Source organism: Haemaphysalis longicornis, unplaced genomic scaffold, assembly GCF_048455015.1.
Source record: "Haemaphysalis longicornis isolate Haplotype H1 unplaced genomic scaffold, Haemaphysalis longicornis Haplotype H1 scaffold_9, whole genome shotgun sequence".
NCBI lineage: Eukaryota > Metazoa > Arthropoda > Arachnida > Ixodida > Ixodidae > Haemaphysalis > Haemaphysalis longicornis.
Genome location: NW_027526460.1, coordinates 5134988 through 5154893, shown reverse-complemented (window position 1 = coordinate 5154893; position 19906 = coordinate 5134988). Strand labels below are relative to the sequence as shown.

Below are 19906 nucleotides of genomic sequence, written 5' to 3'. Positions count from 1 at the left end.
CTGTTCACCTCGGTGACGGCTGCGGTGGAATCGGCGGGCGTCGCGGCGCATCCACGGGGCGCTGCAGGCAAGCAGGCATCCGAAAATACGTCTACGTGCGGAGTATTGTCCGCACTGGAACACAGGGCTGTAACAGCCTGCGGAGTGTTCGGCGAAACGTCAACAGTGTCACTTGCAGGCTCCGGCGCGGGCACATTTCTGCTAGGCCTACTTGCCTTCCGGATGTTCGGTGGCTTGCGCTTGCGGCTGCCGAAGCGGTGCTTCGTCGCGAACTTCGTTGCCCACGTGCGCCCAGTCATTATGGCAACCACAAAACAAAACGAAAAACTCAAAACACGATGAAGCGGCGACGTGGCTCGAATTACAAACACGTTGACAAAGAAGCAGCGGCCAGCGCGCGGAGAAGCCGGAGAAGCAGACGCCGCAGTCGCTCTCGCTTGCAGAACCGGCCAATGGAGAGGCTCGTAGAGCACATGTGACTGAGCAAGCCAATCGGCGGCCGCGAGGAGCAGCTCCGCGACCTTGACACTTTTTGTGTTTTTGTGCTTGCTCTTCTCTCTATCACGAAACGAAAGACGGGAAACGCAAGGCGAAGAGGCGCGCTTTTCAAAGCTACCAAAATGGCGGCGTTCCGCGCTGGCGTTCCGGAGCTTCGCGCACTTGAAAACGGTGATTTTTCCACCGATTTTCACGAAATTTTCGCTGTATTGCCTCATAAATATAATTATTTGAGGTACTTAGCGGTCGTTTTTAGCGAAGATACTTGGAGAAATTATAGAAAAAGGGTCGAAGATTCAAAATCTTCTACTTTCTAAAAAGTGATTTTTTGGTCGTTTTTCCCGAGTTGATCCCCGCGTCCCCCCTTAAAGGGACCCTGCAACACCTTCTTCAACTTTTCTTGAAATCTTAAATGCTTGCAGAACGTAGTCACCCAACACACCCAGTACTTACATTAGGGGGTCGCAAAGTACCTCAGCCAAAAATAACTGCTCTGTGCCCATCAGATAACTTGGAAACTCGCTCAAAAGATTTTTCTCTCTTTCCCGGTCTTGACGTTCTTCGATGGCTCGAATTACGTCACTAAGGCCGTGTAGCAGCTATGATTTGGTTTTCCTTCAGTTGCGGCAATGAATGCTTTTCGATCGCGACTTTTAAAAAAAGTCACAAAGACAAAGCAAAAGTGGAAGGCGTATCTGGTGCGACGAGCAAATCCCTTAGTGCCGCTCCGTGCTGGCGATAACTATAGCTTTCGCAGTGGTTCCAGACGTGAAGGAAAAAGTGAAAGCGCTTATCGAAAGTGTTGCAGGGCCCCTTAATCCGGGGCCCTCCACTACGACGTGCCTCATCGCCTGAGTTGTGTCGGCGCGTTAAACCCTTCAATCAATCAATATTACCTAATAAACCTTCCAAAACTCCCCTCCTTCTATTAACCAAGCTTATATTTTCTACAAGCGTAGCTGGTCACGCACGAATATGCAGTTGCTCGTGGCATCAAACAGTGGGGCCTTGTGGCTTATCTAAGCTGCCCTCAGCTACTGCGAAGCTGCTTGATCTGGTAGCTTCAAGTGTTTGCCTCGGCTCATGGCATTTGCTGTTTTGCGAAAATCGTGCTAAACCTAGGTCCAACCACCTCCAAGCTTGGGTTGTCTAGGCCTGGGAGTGGGCTTTGCTGCAGTATGGAAAGTGCAAGCAAGATCGGGCAATTGACTGCGGGCAACCCATCACTGAGAATGAAACGCTTAAAATACTGTCAAGTTTGCTTCACAATGGCACCTTTTCGGAATGTTTGAGTTGAAAGAGGGGGGAAGCGGGATGAGAGCAGATCTAGTTTCAGGAACAAGAGTGGCGCGTAGCTTCATCGGAGGGGGGGGTGCGTGCGTGCGTGCGTGCGTGTGCAGAAGAACGAGGAGGACCAGAGCCGGTTTGAGCGGGACCGCATCGAGCACGCCAAGAAGCTGATGCGGCCGTTCCTGCTGCGGCGCCTCAAGCGGGACGTGCTGCAGCAGCTGCCCACCAAGCACGAGGAGGTGCGCCCCTGCACCATGACGCCCTACCAGCACCACTGCTACGTCACCCTGGTGGCGGCACTCTCCAAGGAGGTAGGGAAGGTGCATGCATTGCAGGTGCCCCACGGTGCAGCATAGAGCAGTGCTGCCCTTTCGGGGTCTAGGCTGAGCTGTTGTGGTGCGATTAATTAGGACTCCCGTGTTGCCACGTGCAGTTCAAGGAGAACAACGAGGCCCAGACCGGGATGGTGATGAAGCTGCGGCGAGCTTCGAACCACCCGTTGCTTCTGCGCAACCACTACGACCAGGAGAAGCTGAGGGCCATGTCTCAGCTGCTGCTCAAGGTGGGTGCTATGTAAGCAACCCAGAGTGGTGGGTGCACTTCAGTGCGGTTGGGATCCAAACCATGCGGCTGCAAATTTCGGGGGCTTCTAATGTGCACACAACAGTCCGGGAAATGTATTCTCACATTTGTTGTTTTGGCTGTTTTGCCCGTCTGTCTTGCCGTAATGTTCACAGTGAAAGGCCAACCAAGTGGGGTGGTACATCTTGAGAAATGTGCCATGTAAGCTGGATTACAGGCTGAGTGGCAATATAGGTTGACACCTTAAGTTTAAGTGCAAAAGGCGAAAACAACCGGAAAATGCTGAAATGCATTTATTCTCTGAACAGCACTGCTCCCCCACCATTGAAGCCGCAACCTCGTTTGCTGGAAGTATTGCCGTCTCCAGAAAACGACCATTTGTTGCTGGCTGCCTCCCACCGTACATCTTGAGTGCCGTTGAGAGAGATACTGGTGCAGCGTTTATTAGATGCATTGTGCACCATCATGCTTGGCAAAGCACGCCAGGCACAGCTCCCCACTGCAGGTGGCTCCAAGCTGACGTCTCTGCAGGCAACCCATTTGTTTCGTCAAGTTGTCACCGACGCCCATAGGTTGGTAGGCTCACTCACAAGTGCACTCACGCACTCACCACTCACGAGTGAGTGGTGAGCGTTTGAGTGAGCCTCACTATTGTTTCGGGCTGGCGAGTGCGAGTGAGTGTGAGCGCCACTCACTCCTAACGAGTGGTGAATGCATTCGTGTTACTTGCGCAATGTACGGGGCTTCCACCACTCTTCCGCTTCTACTTGCTGCTGGCTATTTGCCGCAGGAGGCGCTCGCTGCGGTGGTTGCTGCTGGCACTATCTGCTTGTACGCACAGCTACCAGTTAAAGGGACACTGAAGGCAATTAGCAAGTTGGGCTCAAACAAAAGTTAAGCTGCCCCAAATTCCTCTAGGCAATTATTCAGTAGCGAAGGATGCTTTAATTGGCGAGAAATCAGCAATTGAAAAACTTGTTTCATTCCTCACGCCATTTCATGACGTTCCGCATGATGTCAATGGTTGCCGGAAGCAAGTGAGACAGCGGTGTGGTCTAACAGGAAAATAAAAACCTACCAAGTGAGCCATCGCGGCCACAGGGGCCACTGGTGCACACTCAGCGCACACGACAAAACCACTTGCCCACCCCACGCTTCCGTTACCTGCCACTCTCTCTGCGTCAATCTTGGTGCCGTACGGGACGCGAGACGGTGGGTAAACAACGTAAATGTGCCGTACAGCCTTTTACTTTACCTATAAAACGTGTAGCGGACAATGCAACTGCAGTGGGAACGACAGGGGCGCTCTTTTGATTTGCATTCTCGTTATGGATAGTTGGGTTCTAGTTCCTTCGATGCACTCGGCTTAACGTGGCGCCATCTATTTAACTTGTAACAGTGTGCGACACTAAGTTTTTTCGTCGCGATATGGTAAAGCTTATTGCGCCATTCGTTGAATGTTTTATGATGCAAGTCGCCTATTAGCCAATCTGCCAGAATTGTGTCTAGAGCTCTGTGAGCACCCAAACCACAACAAACGCCTCGGCGCCAGTATGGAATGCAGAACGTGCATAATATGTTGCAAATTGTATCATTTTACCTAAGTACGTGCTGTAGTACAGCTGAACCCTGCTGCAACGAACTCCGCTTCAACGAAATTTCCACTTCAACGAAATATTTTTGATTCCCCATCACTTAGCTTAGTTTCCTCTGCCCACAGAGGTTTCCTATGTTTCCACAGAGTTTTCCTAGGTTTTCTTAGAGGTTTCCACAGAGGTTTCCTAGGTTTCCTAGGTTTCCTAGGTTTCCTAGGTTTCCTTAGTTTCCTATGCCCACACCACCAGTCTAAACGAAAACAAATTCGTAGGTAGATGCCATTGTTTGCTGGTGATAACAATGTAGCTTGCCATCTTTACATGAGGCACAGGCCCGGTTAAGTTGGAGCTACAGCCATTCCTGATTCAGTTGAAATTGTGCGAATGTGCTCTGCTGCTGGCACGGTGCCGTCATGTATGCGTGGTGAGCAGTTGCCCTTCCAGTTTTCCTTCTACAATTCTTCACAAAATAATGTTTTTGTGTTTAGTCTTGAACCCGCATCATCCGGTCTTACCTAGTCACCAGCGCGCGCAGCTTGCCTGACAAGGTCAGTTGCTGCGGTGCCCAGTCAGAGGATTAGGTAACGGCACCTCTCCTGCCACAAGTGAGAGGGGGGCTTCCGACGGCCTAGCAGCTATCTGCAAGTAATCAGCTCAGTGGACACGCCTTGTTGTACAGTTATACGTTTTGCGCCTGCATTTCTTTCCCCCCCGTAATGCGCTGTTTGCATGAAGGTTAAAGACAGATCACCATTGCTATGTTCGTTATCCAAATAAACACAACGTTATTGCACGTCAGTCCTTTTTCTAAACATTGTATTATGCTGCCAATGATGCGGAAATATACAGGGCTATTTTTCTTGCCCTTCCTTGGTGCGATTTTCCCTCAACAAGTTTTCGACGAAATTTTTCGCACGTTGCATCAATTTCGTAGTAGCAGGATTCAACTGTAGAAGCATAGCAGCACACAGCGCCCTGAATCAAAAGACCCGGTTCGACGCACACAGTTTATTCAACTTCAAGACAGTCAAGAAATTGTTTCGAACAAATACATTGTCACGGTATGCGCTTTGAGGCCAAAGCGCGAAATTAACAGCCGATCGATTGCCTCCTGTTCGTCGTAAGGGTAGCACTCGCTTCTTGCGATTTATGGGGGCGAACAAGTCACTTCACTCGAGCGCAAGCCGAGAAGGTTTTTAAAAAAACTCGTGCACACTCTGCATACCTGGTGTGAGTTGAGTCGTCGCTATTTTTAATTCCAACATTGTAAGCGCAGTTCCACCTGCACGAGCACGCCGTTGGATTTCATGGCAAAGTGAATGCAATCGCAACACGCGCGCAGCTTCGTCTGCTGCTGGTCCGAGTGCAGAACTTCGCTCGGGCAGACAGTGCTACCTGAGACAGCAAATAAACTTGTTCCATCAGACGAAAATTACTGTCCACAGAAGAGCACAACTGTGGAAGGCCGACCCGCTACTTGGTGCCATGATGTAAACAAGGAGATAACACACTTGTGAATTTGCTGAACTTGCAATCACAACCGCCACCGGCGCCGCGATTAGTATTAGTTGCTCTACTCGTATTAGTTGCTCCAAACTGGTCCGAAATTGCCATTTGGTGCTCCAAATTGCGCCAAAATAACGTTTTTCGTGCTCCAGAAATTGCTCCAAACTGTTTTTATGAGTGGAATCACTTCACATGTCACTGGTGATGCTTCTGACCGTCAATGCTGGTAAATCTGCTGACGCTGGCAATGCCGCTTTCGCAGCTGCTGCACCTTGCACACACTGCCGTTCTCCTGTGCCTAGTGCCTGCACCATTCCCCTTCTTTACAATTTATTCAGACTGATCAAAGTGAACAATGAGGAATTTTCTGTCTATTTGAGTATTTCAAAAATTTTGCACATCCCTTCGAGTATTATCCAGAAAACATTTTGTTTATGCTACAAGAAGTGCACCCACTGCACTCATCGTTTTGTGAAGGCTAACGAGTCATGTTAAAAGATAGTATCCAACTTTTTTTCCTTTTTTAAGGAACCAACCTACCACGATGCCAACGCAGACTACATATTTGAAGACATGGAGGTCATGTCGGACTTTGAGTTGCACAATCTCAGCCGCAAGTTTGAAGTAAGTTTTCCCCCTGCATCATCACCCTACTGTGCTTGCAGTTATTTTCGGCGACCTACAAGCTGTATGTGTGCTTCCTCTTTCACCTCTTCTTCTGTGCCTCGTAGGTCCTTCATGAGTACAAACTTGACGATGAGAAAATCCTTGACTCGGGCAAGTTCAAGGAGCTGGACTCTTTGCTCAAGGAGCACCAGGAGAAGGTGAGCTTTGTTTGCCTTTGTAGCTTTGGTGTCGGTCACAGTGGTGCCACAGACTGGGATGAGTGAATGAAATGCTAGTTAGTGCCTGAGCAGAATGGGACAGTTGGTGGCACTGGTATGCTCGGGCAACCAAAGGTACTGGACAGTAACAACTTGGTAGGAGCTCTGGCCATCTCGTAGACATTGAGCAGCTGACAGGGCATTCGTTGCAGAAGCTTAGCTGTCTGTGGGCCCTCTCTTTCCCTCTCTTTTATTTTCTTCGCACGGTGCAAAATTTAATTAATGTGATTTTGCAAGCATTTAGAGAAATTTAGCTGAACTGTTGGATCATTCTCCACCATGACATTGCTGGCACCTGTTGTAGAACACGAAGCACTGTCAGAATTCGGGTGAAATATTGCTGTTTCATTGTGAAGGTGTTTGTTATTACAGTTAAACCTCGATATAACGAAGTCGTACTTGGGGCCGCAAATTTCGTTAAATCGAGAATTTCGTAAAATCGAGGTTTCGATTTTACAGTTCATTTAACCAGTTATTGGGGTTTTAACACTTTGGCCCTCGCCAGGCAACAACTGCTATGTAGTTACCTCTCCAATTAAAGCGAAATTTGTACTAAAACTGGCCGCGAAAATTGTGTGAATTAAGAGTTTCAACACTTGGGCAATGGAATTCGGATAGCCGACGGTAGTTCATGTGTCATCGTAAAACCGGTGCTTTTTCCGCAACGCCTCATTAAATATGATAGCAGACTAGGTTTCCACTTTTTCTTTTTTCATTTCGGTCACTACTAAATGCCGCTGTTAGTCAATTGAACCCGCGTCCATGTCCCGTGAACTTCACCCCGCCGAGGTGCTCGTTCGAAGTTACGCCCCTTTTCGTCCATTCAGTGGTAGGCTTAGGCGCGGCGGGCCAATAGCGGAAGGCTGCTATGAAACTTTCGAAAGACTTTTTTCATGTACAAGGGCTCCGCAGTATGGGCGCGTGATTCAACCACAACACTCGAGATAAAACCATGATTGCGAGTTGAGCAGAGTACACGCGGACCGCTTCACTGTGTGGAGCAGCGCTTACGTGATCCGGAAAGCAGAAAGCTTACATTAAAAATCTTCCGGCCAAATTCGATTAAGCAATTACTTTTATGCCCACTGAGCCCTTACGAAACTGATTTCTCCGCACCGCAGCTGCCTAATGAACGCTGGTGAAACGAAGATGACCACGTTCAAAGAGAGCAATTTATTGCCACCAGCACTCGATGTTCAAGCCGTAGTGAAGAAGTCCGTAAGCAGTGCTTGGCGTTTCTTGACCAGGGCGGGCTTTACGTGACGCTCGTATGCTGACAGCGCTAACAAGGTCTTAAACATTCGTGTGCACCTGCGTGCCTCCGCAGAACATCGATGGCATCCATCACACTTCGGTGGATGTCAGTTTCACCGAGCTTCCTCAGGCTCTTGTTCGGAACACTTTTCTTTCTCTTGGAGTGCTCATGCTGCTTACAAGACTCACCTAACGATGCACGAACAAAATATTAATTTGGTTATCAGCAAGCACAACCTAGCGCAGCAGCACCGTGAGCAATGACGCGTAGAAAAAAAAAAGCTTGAAGTAGGCTTCGGTAGCCTAAGCATAGAGGGCGCTGGCGTAGGCAACGATGGAGACGTCAAAATAGTGGGTGCACTATTAAACCGTCTATGACCGCTAGCGGTTTGTGCAGCTTCGTTCTTCGCTTTTAATTGTTGTTAACCGTAGATTTCACCGCTTTTCTTTCATTTTAGCCTTCAAGAGTCAATTTGAGTACTGAATTTTTTCAATGTAGGGCCTGAGAGGCAAAATAAAACGTGCCTCGACCGGAATTTCGTTCTTCCTTTCTTGCCGTGACTTCGTTAAATCGAAAGCGCCGCACAAAATTACTTCGTAAAATCGAGACAAAAATACATGCATTTAGCAAAATTTTGTTAGAAAACTTGAAAAAATTCGTTATACCGCGAATTTCGTTAAATCGAGGTTCGTTATATCGAGGTTCAACTGTATTATAACATTGGAAAAGAAATACCCTGAACAGTACTCAGCATGGGTCAGGTTTCACCGTCTTCTAGCTGAGCCTACCATTTGCGATGGAAAGCGAGGCGTTCCGTTCCCTCCTCATCGTGAAATGCGCCACCAGCCCACGTGCTCCCCCCTTGGCTCAGGGCAACCGGGTGCTGGTCTTCAGCCAGTTCACCATGATGCTGGACATCCTGGAGGCGTACCTCGGCATCCGGGGCCACAAGTGGCTGCGGCTGGACGGCTCCACGTCCGTCGGCGACCGGTGAGGAGGGCCTCAGCAGCCACTGCCACAGGACGGGGCCCATTGACCACGTGCCGGGGGCCCCCTCTGTGCAGGCAGGACCTGATCGACCAGTTCAACGAGGACGACAGCATCCTGGTGTTCCTGCTGTCCACCCGGGCGGGGGGCCTGGGCATCAACCTGACCTCGGCCAACGTGGTCGTCATCCACGACCTCGACTTCAACCCCTACAATGACAAGCAGGCAGAGGACCGCTGCCACCGGCTGGGCCAGCAGAAGTGAGCTGCTCCTTGTGCTCCGCCTGCACCGGGGGCCGCTTTTGTCTCGAGCATTGGGCCATGGTGCTCCCTCCACATCCCCATCAAGTGGTCGTGCATGCTATCCTGATGCCCTAGCGTAGCTGTGCACTGGCGTGCATCCTCAAATGATGCACAGCGTTGATACTTATTCTCTTCCAAACCTATATTTTAGGAACAACCACAAACTTCTCCAGCTTTGTACTATGGCACCCTTCCCCTGTAAAACTTTATTGGCAAGGAGTTAACACAGGCATTAACATGACCAGCCAGTGCAACTTGCAAAGCCAAGGCTAATCAGTAACAAACTATAGCTCCCACTGTTGTCAGTTGGATTGCATGAGACACTTAACAATATTCAAAGCTGTATGAACAGCGGCATGCGACGAAAAGACAGCCCACACGCGTACACGGTTCGGCTTGGCATTGGATCTGAAGGTCACCAGCCATGTAATCCTGGTGCTCAACATCGGGCACAGCAGGCGTTGGGAGCAAGAAAAGTTAAGAGGAACGCTTGCAAGCAGTCACTGCTATTGTCATGGAGGAAATGCTGCTGATGATATTTTGTCGGACAGCTTCGGTTACACAGCAGCAATCTCCACAATGACACCAGCAATAAATAGATGCAGCCTCAATGTTCTCAGCTCGAGATCAGCGGTGACATTGAGCATAAAAACAGCCCACCACAATTTCCTGACTTTCAAATCGCAACTTAGCAAGACACATGAAACAAACAACGATAAAGGCGAGGTTCTTTTTTTCCAAAATCTGTTGTCTCAAAGTCATACCCTGCCTTATATTCAAAGCTCAGTCTATATATATATAAGTTGAACCCCTTTATAAGAGACACGTACCGGGGAGCAGTTTCTGTCTCTTATACGAGATGTCTCTTATAAGCAGGGTACCATGTTTTCACTTGCTAATCAGACCCTAGGTCAATGTGGGCACCGTATGACTAAAATAAGCTCAAAAGAACGCTACAGCATGTTTCAAAAGATTCATTCTAATTATTGTTTGGTCCCAGAATTTATGAAACTTCGTTTGCTTCATGACTGTATTTACACTGTTTTTTACAACCGATTCTACAAGCTTTTTTTCCTTTCCTTGTTTGTGGAAGATGAATCGTAGATGTTGGGTTCACAAGCCTGATGAATAACCAGAGCGCACAGCTTCTTCCGCTGTGTGGTCAGGCTATTCATTACGCTTGCAGGACTCAACGTCTGCAGTGCTTCTTGATTGGGAGCTACGCGAGTAGGAGAGCCCGCATGTGTGATCGCGCTCCATCCAATGAATGGCAGTAAGCTTCAACTACTTCTGTCAGTTGCATTTCCATTGGCAGGGCTTCTCATTGTCATTTCATAGCTGACTGAACCACTTTGTGTTTGCTGAAGTTATAATAAATAGCGACTGCACCTGTCTGTCGTCTACCTGTGTTTCCACAATGGAAGCAACTGCAATTAGTGACTGGTGACGCTGCATCTGAAGTTAAAATGTCTGTTACAAGCGAGATTATTGATTAAACTTCAAGGATGACTTGTCCCTTATAACCAATCTTCTACATCCAATGTCTGTTATAAAAGAGGTCAATTTAATGGGAAAGATAGGGCAGCCAACCATGTGGGTGAATAGTGTCTCTTATACCCATTTGTCTCTTACATCAGTGTCTCTTATAACGAGGTTCAGCTGTATATATATATCAAGGTTGCAGTCGTCATTGCCAGTGCTATTCGGCTTTTTCCGAAATATTTAATAGGGCCGAATGACATGTGTTTGTCACGTTTCTTTGATACATTGATAAATAAGCGAAAATATAAGTCGAGAAAAAATCCGCCGTTTTTCCGGGAGCGGGGCTTGAACCCACATCTCCGCATAACCGGTGCGGTGTGTTCGCCATTACGCTATCCCGTAGCGGCTTCACTCTCGACTTTACCGCGAGGGTTTATATTTACAAGTGCTCCTAGGCCGGTCAACTAGCGCCGCCCCTCGACTACTGCGGGAGACGTAGAACGTCTTCTTTCCCAGCGGCCGCCACGTAGACCGTGGTCGGAGGTTGGGGTTAGCAATTGGCATATCCGAACTGCTGGAGCCAGTGCCGCTACGGGATAGCGTAATGGCGAACGCACCGCACCGGTTATGCGGAGATGTGGGTTCGAGTCCCGCTTCCGGAAAAACGGCGGATTTTTTCTTGACTTATATTTTCGCTTATTTATCAATGTATCAAAGAAACGTGACAAACACACGTCATTCGGCCCTATTAAATATTTCGGAAAAAGCCGAATAGCACTGGCAATGACGACTGCAACCTTGATATGTATCTTTACCGAGTCTCTCGTCCCGTATCTTTCTGTTCTGCTATATATATATATATATATATATATATATATATATATATATATATATATCAGGGTGTCGAACCGAAAAAAATACCGGTTCGGTTACGGTTCGGGTTCGGGTGAAATAATTTCGTGCCGGTTCAGTTCCGGTTCGACAAAATTATGTGCCGAACCGGTTCGCGAACCGGTTCGGAAGCTTGAACCGGTTCGCGAACCGGTTCGATGAATTGAATTGTCACTGAAATTAGAAAAAAAACATTTAGTAGTTTAAAGCGACAGTAAAGTCAAAACACAAACAAAAATTCAAAATGCTGCTGTTCCCCAAGGGCAGTGGCGCAATTGCAAAGCAAACTTTAAATAATCACGAGATATTAGAAAAACAGATGAAGTGGTGACGATTTACTACCTACTTTCTCGTCCAGACTTTATGTTGTCCTAGCGACTATTCATAAAGCCACCGCCGAGAGATATGACGGTGGGATATACAGGGTGTCCCAGCTATCATGCACCAAGATTTAAAAAACGAGTAAAGGCGTAACTCGAAAGAAACCAGGTGCATAATGTTTGCAGTACTGTGAAGAAGCGGACAGTATTTTTTTCTTTAATGACACTTAATTAACTAATTGTAATTAATTATCTAACTCGAGTAATACTCTCCTAATCACTAAAGTGTCAATGAGGCACTTGAAGGTAACCACGAGGGGCATATAACTGAGGTATTTTCAGCGATGAACTAATTGCGTACACATTTATTATGACTGATAAAGGAAACCCGCGAAATATGAAAAATACCACGTGACGGCGCCTCCGCGCGCACCGTAAAGCAACGCCCTCAAACAGGCTGCCTCTGAGTTAGCCAGAATGAAATAAACAAAAGAAAGAAAGAAGAAATCGCGACCGAGTTTGTTCCTTATCTGCACACGCGTCCCGGGAATCTTGCTGTTGCTGCTCCTTCCATGCATGCTATTATCAAGGTGATGCGCTGTCTTTTCGGGCGGATAACACGCGAAGCAGTTGCTTTCAATCAGCTTTGTTTGGGGACGCTGCTTTACAATGCGCGCGTAAGCGTCGTCACGTGGTATTTTTCATATTTCGTGGGTTTCCTTAATCAGTCAAAATAAATGAGTACGCAATTAGTTCGTCGCTGAAAATAGCGCAGTTAGATGCCCCTCGTGGTTACCTACAAGTGCCTCATTGACACTTTAGTGATTAGGGAAGTATTTCTCTAGTTAGATAATTAATTACAATCAATTAATTAAGTCTCATTAACGAAAAAATTACTCTCCGCAACTTCACAGTACTGCAAACATTATGCACTAGGTTTTCTTCGAGTTACGCAATTTCTCTTTTTTTAAATCTTGGTGCATGATAGCTGGGACACCCTGTATATTCTGCCCTTTCATTTTTTGTTAAAATCGCAATCGTCACTATGGAATCGCCTATCACGCTTACCTTGAAGCCTTAAATTTAGGTCTGCGTACTGGCGTGTTGAAATATCAGCGCTAATTACCAATGGCGTACATTTTTTTAATATTTGTAACAAAACAGAACAACCCTACTACAGGCACATAAATACTACCAATGAATTAGATCATTTGGTCACCCTGAATAATTTGTTAGCTGTCACCCTATCGAATGTGTTAGCCAGACTTTTGTTAAAAGTAAGCTTTAGTTAACGCTCAGTCACTGCATTATTTCTCTGACCACTGCAATTCCTTTTGCGAAAGCTATACTGGATGTGTGCATTACAATCAGTATGTCATCGTACCGCCTGACCCCCGGCCATCGTTCCGTGTGCTACATTGCGTAATCTTATAACAGATTATGCTGTTACAAAATGAAAGGGAAATTTTACGCGCGGAGCATAAGAAGAACTTTTTTGGGTAGGCGCTCTTTAATTCGTCCACAGCAGTACTCCCCTCTGACCTGCCTCGGTGGCTCAGTGGCTAAGGCACTGCTGAGCGCGAGGTCGCGGGTTCGATTCCCGGCCGAAGCGGCCGCTTTTCTGATGGAGGCGAAAAGCAAAAACGCCCGTGTGTACGAAATTTCGGCGCACGTTAAAGATCCCCAGGTGGTCAAAATTAATTCGAAGCCCTCCACTAAGGCGCGCCTCATCGCCTGTGCTGGGTCGGCGCGTTAAACCCCACAATCAAATCAAATCAGTACTCCCCTCCGGATCGAGTAGCAGTAGAAGTAATGTAGCGAGTTGGGCAGTCAGTACAAGTGCACCTTCGAAAAAAAAGCAGATCTGAAAGAGAAAAAACTGCAGAACAAGCAGAAAAGATGATCGCTCGGCGAATGGGACAGTGTGAGGTACCGGCCGTCCTTTCTGCACGTGTCATCTGCTTTATTACTGTTTCTGCTTCCAAGACAAGGTCGAGGACTGCAGTTTCTTGCCAAGAGATTAAGTGCGCACCTTAACAGTTTTCCCTGACATATCTGTTGTTATTTGTACTTGTAAAAAACGGAGCTTGTCCACTGTACTGTCCTCAAAAATGGTCGTGGGTAAGGGACATCGAAGCCACTTGTAGTCAGCATCAAGTGGTTTAGCCACTGAGCCGCTCCTGCGGTCAAATTTGTCAAATATTACAATTTGCAGGTGTCGGACCTTTTAAACAAATTATGAAATGGAAAAAGTTTGCACACATCGGGCTTTCGCTGCTGCACACTGGAGCACTCCTGCAGCCTGATTGCTCCACTAAAGTTGCAGCTAGGGAAGGGCAAAGTCGTTTTATATCCCCTGCAAGCTGCGGAGAATGACATTTCCTTTGGTCAGCTTCCACTACGCTCGCGCTTCCAGCAGCAACAGACCATTGCTACATTGGTGCTCATTCATTTCCCTTGTTGTTACATAGAGTGTGATAGTGTTCAATTGTCTGGAGGGGGAAGTGAGCGAGCAGGTACGAAGTTGATGGTACGTGAAAGAAAAAAAAGCCTGAATTGCATTGACTGTGCAAAGTCAACAACAGAGGGTCGAACCGTTTCGGCATGAACCGGTAACCGTTATTTCTTTTTTCGGTTCAGTTCCGGTTCGGGTTCAGCGTGCTCAAAAAATAACGGTTCGGGTTCGGGTTCAGTTCCGGCAAAAATACCGGTTCAGTTCCGGTTTTCGGTTCGGTTCGGTTCCGGTTCGACACCCTGATATATATATATATATATATATTTGGCATTTTTTTTTTACTCTCCAAACTGCACTCTCGCCTTATAGTCGCGACCGCCTTATAATCGAATAAATACGATAGATCTTAGCAAGCTTGTTGATGCTGAACGTCATGGCTGCAGACCAAGATCGGGCACGGTTGCATTGAAAGCAGTTCTTTCAAACGTACGTCACAGAAGTCACACTAATGGCCAGATGCAATTGGTTGTGAATGAACACAAAATTCCTTTAATGTTGAAAATGCCATGGCAATCTTAAGCTGTCACTTCAAGTGCTTCCCCCTTTCTTTTTTAATGACTCTACTCGGGGACAACTTTCTGTGGCTATGGAGAGAAAACTGTGGGGGGAGAAGGGAGGGGAGCTAACTGCTTTGTGTTACTGCGCCAAAGTGAACTAGCAAAGTCAGCTTCAGCATAATGCACGAATTATTGCTGGGAAGACATTCTTCTCGGGGCACTATAAGTGGTGTAACATCAAAATATCTAAAACCTGTGGGCTTGTAGTTCTAATACCAAGAGCAACACTTGCATTACGCATTACGGATAGACGCATGATTTCTCAAGGGGAGTGTATACCTAGAATATTTATGAGTTAAAATAATATTCGTGCACTGCAAAGCGTACGATATTATGCTTGCTAAAAATGGCAATAGCTCAAATATTTAACACCTTTTGCTTTTAAAACCCATGAAGCCCAGAGGGAATTCGAGTAATCGGGTTTGTCAGAATAGTTATACCCTGGCTTCACTAATTCTGAAAGGTCACCACATGGGATAGCAGTTGCTGCCGCATAATATCTAATATCAGCAATAAAGCTAGAAGCTAGTTTTGTGGCATAAGAAGATGTTATAAAAGCTTTTAAATGAGACTTTCTTTTTTTGTGAGCTAGTTAGTTGAGCATACCCGAGAGAATGCATATCTCAACTCTTGTTTCGGGAAGTGCACAATATTCGTTTTGATTCGAAACCATTCGAATAAAAGCATGTGCTTTGTATTCACTTCGAAAGCAAAAATCGGTATTCACACTTGCCTAGTAAGTACCAATTCAGATTCCCCACAATTAGAATTCAGTTACGTGACATGCTCTCACATGTTCCATCTCTGCGTTGGATTTGTAATTCCGTAGAAGGATGGCAAGTATGGTTGGGGAGTGTGTATTTATGAGGAGAGTGACCAAGTTAGCACTGCGTTCGTCTCCCTTGCTTCATTGTCCTTTGTATTTTTGCACGGTTTTCAAGTTGGGGTTGATTTTGTCTGCTACTGTTCGTTCATGGCTGTCTAGTTTACGCTTTTTTTTCCCCCTGCTCCCATAGGGATGTATACATCATAAAGCTGATCAGCAAGGGCACCATCGACGAAGGCATTCTGGCAGTGGCTAAGGAGAAGCTTAGACTTGAAAAAGACATCACAGAGGAGACAAGTAAGTTTTCTTAAGTGCATGCATAGCAATTTATTTCTCTTTCTGTTTACGTCTCTTACTCAGTTTGGCCCCCAACCTAATCTTTTTTTGTGATGGTACATGGCATTAGGTGCATCCTAAAGGGACACTGCACTGAAGTGAATTTGTCACGCTACTGTTTTTGCTTGCATTGTGTTTTTGCTTGCGTTGCATTTTGACGTCATAAGAAACTTCACAGGAAATCGGCGAGGAGGATGCAGAGAAGAGGACAGCACTTTCGAATTTATTTTTCCACTTAAAGGGGCACTGACACAAAATTTTGAAGGCGAGATAACGTCGGAGATAGATTGGTGGGAACACATATACATCATCTGCAAAATATCAGCGGCGAATACAGCCTAGAACATATTTAAAATCAATTTTGAAGTGTGCGAAACGCAACCGAGCAGCCAGCAGAGGACCACGCGCAATTGTAAATAAACAACATCCAAACACGTCACGAGTTTGTGTTTGCCGCTTCCGCACTACCGGCGTTTTACGCGGGCTCGCCGGGCTCGCCGCTCCAATCGGAGGGCCGGAGGGCGGGGCTTCTGCTCTCGAGAACGAACGACCCGATCGTTGGCGGCGGAGGCGCCGTGATTTCGTCAGCTAATCGGGCAGCTGGCCGCGACCAAAGTTCTACAGCGATTCCAGGCACTCTGTTTCTATTACTGTTTATTACCATTGGATGCGAAAACGCGCCGGGGGCACGAAAAGCCCACTGAGCTAGCCGCACGGTCGCTGTGCAGGCGGCGGCCACGGCCGCGAAGTGGCCCAGGCCGGCGCAGGTAGCTCGAGTGATAGCTTGTTACCGCTGCACGAAATTGTCCCCAAGTCCCGACCATAGTGGCTTAAATGAGAAAGGAGTTAATGATGCGATGGCGGGTTGCATTAAAAATTGTCATCTGCACCGCTTACGAGAGCGGCACTCGAATATCCGCCGCAGTGCTGAGCCGAACACATCTGTAGGCGGACCTGTAGGCAGACCGGCCGGCTGCTCCCAGCGCGCGTCTTGCCACCCACCGCCTCGAGCGTCGCGCGTCGTTCTTTAGCCGCGGTAGCATTTGCACTCGCAGCGCCTGCGTCACATCCACGGTCGCTTTTTAATTAAGCGCCTCACGAGATCAGTACGTGGGGGCATTCGCAGAAACTGCCGTCTATGCGGATTCGACAGTGCTACGGCGGCTCTGCTCTGTGATATCCCTCCGACGGTCACGTGGTCAGCTTTGTTCACACAAAATCCACAAAATCCATCGATTCGCGGCACTCGCTGAAACCGAAACTGCGACTGGCCGCATTTAAAATCCCTCTAATTAAACAACCGTCGCACGCTGAAGCAAATGAGGTTTCTACAGGTTATAAGTAGGTCACTAGCTACTTATCGCAACGAAAAAAACAAGATGCTAAATTTTTGTGTCAGTGCCCCTTTAATAAAGTCGCATAAACGGAGCGACAGTGGTCGAACCATGGCCTAGAGACTTCAGACTACAATTTCTGCCCCTTTTAAGATGCCTGTTACCATACCGCGAGAATTTCAGTACAATGTATTTCGTCAACTAGGTACCCCCCCCTTCCATTTTTCTCTTTTTTTAATCTTATAAGAAGAGGAGCTCAGGTTTGAAGCACCTAAACATTTCAATGCCAACTTTTCTAAAAATTTTATCTTTGTTAACAAAGTGGAAATGGGCATTTAGAATTGAGAAAAATGCAGTAAGCAGTTAACCCAAGATCTCCTCACCTAATTTTATGACCCGTCAGATTCTATCTGGTGCACTGTCCAGTGTGATTTCAGTTTTAACCATTTCGCAAGAATGGCAGCCCAGGTTTGGGTTGAGGCTAAGGGGAATTTTTTTTTTTTCGGTACTAATGCTTTGGTACGTAAGTGTCCATGGATTTGGCTCTTCTATAAATGCAGCCACTGTATTCAGGACCTTGAGGCTACTAGCAGCAGCACACGTGCAAGTAGTGTCACTTTGCAAGGAACGTGGCTTGTAGCAGCTGAGTCTTCTGCTTCTTTTTCCCCGCAGTGCACACTACTGTGACACAGTGGCATCAAGAGATTCCGTCACACTCATTTGCAAAGCCTAATGGCTTAGAGCAGGATTTCTGCTGTGATTTGATAGTTTTGCCTACTGTCTCCTTATTCACTGCTGTGCTCTTCCATTTACCTTCCTTTTTTTCTTTTTTTCCCTTGCAGCAAATGAAGATATGGATGTGGCCAGCGTTGCCCAGATTCTTAAAGCTGCCTTAGGGAACTGATGTGTAATATATATACATATATATATATATAATTTTTTAAGCTTTGCGTGTTTTTTTTTTAATTGAATCGTTGAAATGCAGGCTTGTTTGTTGGGCTGTAAGATCCTGTGATATATTTCTCCTTTTTTTTAAGTAAAGAAGCATTTACAAGGTGTACTTGCTTTAGTGAATTCACTGCACTGCCTTCATCACGTATGAAGGTGTCAGTCCTGACTTCATTGTTGTTGAAATAGTGAGCCAGTAGGCCTATGGGCCTCGTGCACTGCATTTTCAAGTAAATACGTGGCGCTACCTGGTAGCGGCGGCGGCGATTTTTCCAAAGTAGACATAAACATATACAGCAGTTCGCTATGGGGCTCAATTAGAACAACCACAAAAATAGTGTACAATGCATCACCGCTATTTATTACGTTCACAGTTATATCAATAATATTGCGCTTATGAGTTGTGCGGGAATGCATGCTAAAATATTTTAGAAAGTGCCACTTCTCTAATAAAAGCCAACGACAACGTGCACAAATCTCATAGTACCCGATAAGAAATAAAAAGAACAGAATTATAGGTGCATTTGCGTATCTGTACGCTATTTGGCGTGCTACCGCTGCGAAAAAATGTTGTGTATCCAGCGAAACGGAACGAGTGTTTATTTTTGTAGCTTCCCAAAAAGCTCTCTGGTGTCAGTATAAGTGTGTATATGCATCAGAAAGTACTTAGAGCACCCCATGTATATGCATGCTTCCATTGTACATAGTCATGCCGGCAAAATATAAAGAAGGCTTTCAAACGAAAACACAAGAAATGTAAATGTTTAGCTACACAGTGACACCACAATAAACAGATGGACACACACCAGCCACAATTCGGAGACTCACATCTACGATTTTATTGAAATGACTCTTAAATATCTCAACCATATGGTCCTGTACAACTTCTAGCTTGCGTTTCTGTCACAGTAGCTCCAAGGAAATGAGTTCAAATGGAGCTTGTTGCGCAAATTATTGCTGCTGACAAAGATAACATGCACAAGCACAAGTACTACTTACACTGGCATGTAGTTACACAAACATCCTGCACAACTCTATCAGTTTTTAAACAATCTCCATTATTCCAAATGGTCTTTTTTCATTGATGCTACGAATGCAAGAGGAACCATTTGTGGAAAACTATAGCTCCCACTGTGTGCTATACCATGTCCATGCGCGTTGCTATATACCGTGTTTACTCCAGTCTAGGCTGACCCCCAAAATTCTGAAGTTCAGAAAATAAAAAGGCTTGCCTCAAATGCAAGCCGAATGAAAAAAGGCACGGGACTGAGACTAGACCACGCCACTTTATAAAGCTTGCAGCGCTTGTCGTAGCAGCATGTTCAACGCTCACTTGTCGTCGACATCGCTGTCCTCTTTGTCACTGCCCTCTTCCCACAGCGCACTGTCCTCACTTCCGTCCAGTGCGTTCAGGATGCTGTACAAGCGAAGGCCCACACAATTAGCTCGGCTGGAATTTCGTCCCATGCGGCGGTGACCCAGTTCGCTAGTTGGCTGAGTGAAGTGGCTTGGTGCACCCAATCGGTGTGAGTCGGTGATCTTGCAGCGTCAGCCAGTTATTCTAATGCTTCCACAGCCTGTCCATTCCCTTGGAGGCACAGTTCAAAACTTCATTCTGCTGCTTCCACCATCGGTGCACGTTCTAATCATCGATGCCGAAGCTGCACTGTGCTTGGAGGTTTGAAGTTCTCACCTGTTCTCCCGGCCTCCAAGACTACCTTCCGCTTCAAAGCCGCGGTGTAGTGGCACTTTGTGGTGTGCGCCATTGCACCGCGAACACGGGCGCTTCTCAAGGTCA

At 46.7% G+C, this 19906-nt stretch overlaps 1 protein-coding gene across 3 annotated transcripts in view; it reads left to right on the top strand.

Annotated features, from left to right (window-relative positions):
• Positions 1 to 18220, top strand: part of LOC144152287 (SWI/SNF-related matrix-associated actin-dependent regulator of chromatin subfamily A containing DEAD/H box 1-like) — a 55872-nt gene extending 37652 nt beyond the window's left edge. For all 3 annotated transcript variants that reach the window (XM_077683529.1, XM_077683528.1, XM_077683527.1), the window contains exons 11-18: positions 1899 to 2099; positions 2222 to 2350; positions 6000 to 6095; positions 6203 to 6295; positions 8482 to 8600; positions 8675 to 8857; positions 15681 to 15787; positions 18003 to 18220. In XM_077683529.1, coding sequence (XP_077539655.1) covers positions 1899 to 2099; positions 2222 to 2350; positions 6000 to 6095; positions 6203 to 6295; positions 8482 to 8600; positions 8675 to 8857; positions 15681 to 15787; positions 18003 to 18064 — 990 coding nt within the window. In that variant the 3' untranslated portion in view covers positions 18065 to 18220. The remainder of the gene's footprint in view (positions 1 to 1898; positions 2100 to 2221; positions 2351 to 5999; positions 6096 to 6202; positions 6296 to 8481; positions 8601 to 8674; positions 8858 to 15680; positions 15788 to 18002) is intronic.
• Positions 18221 to 19906: the final 1686 nt, after the last annotated feature.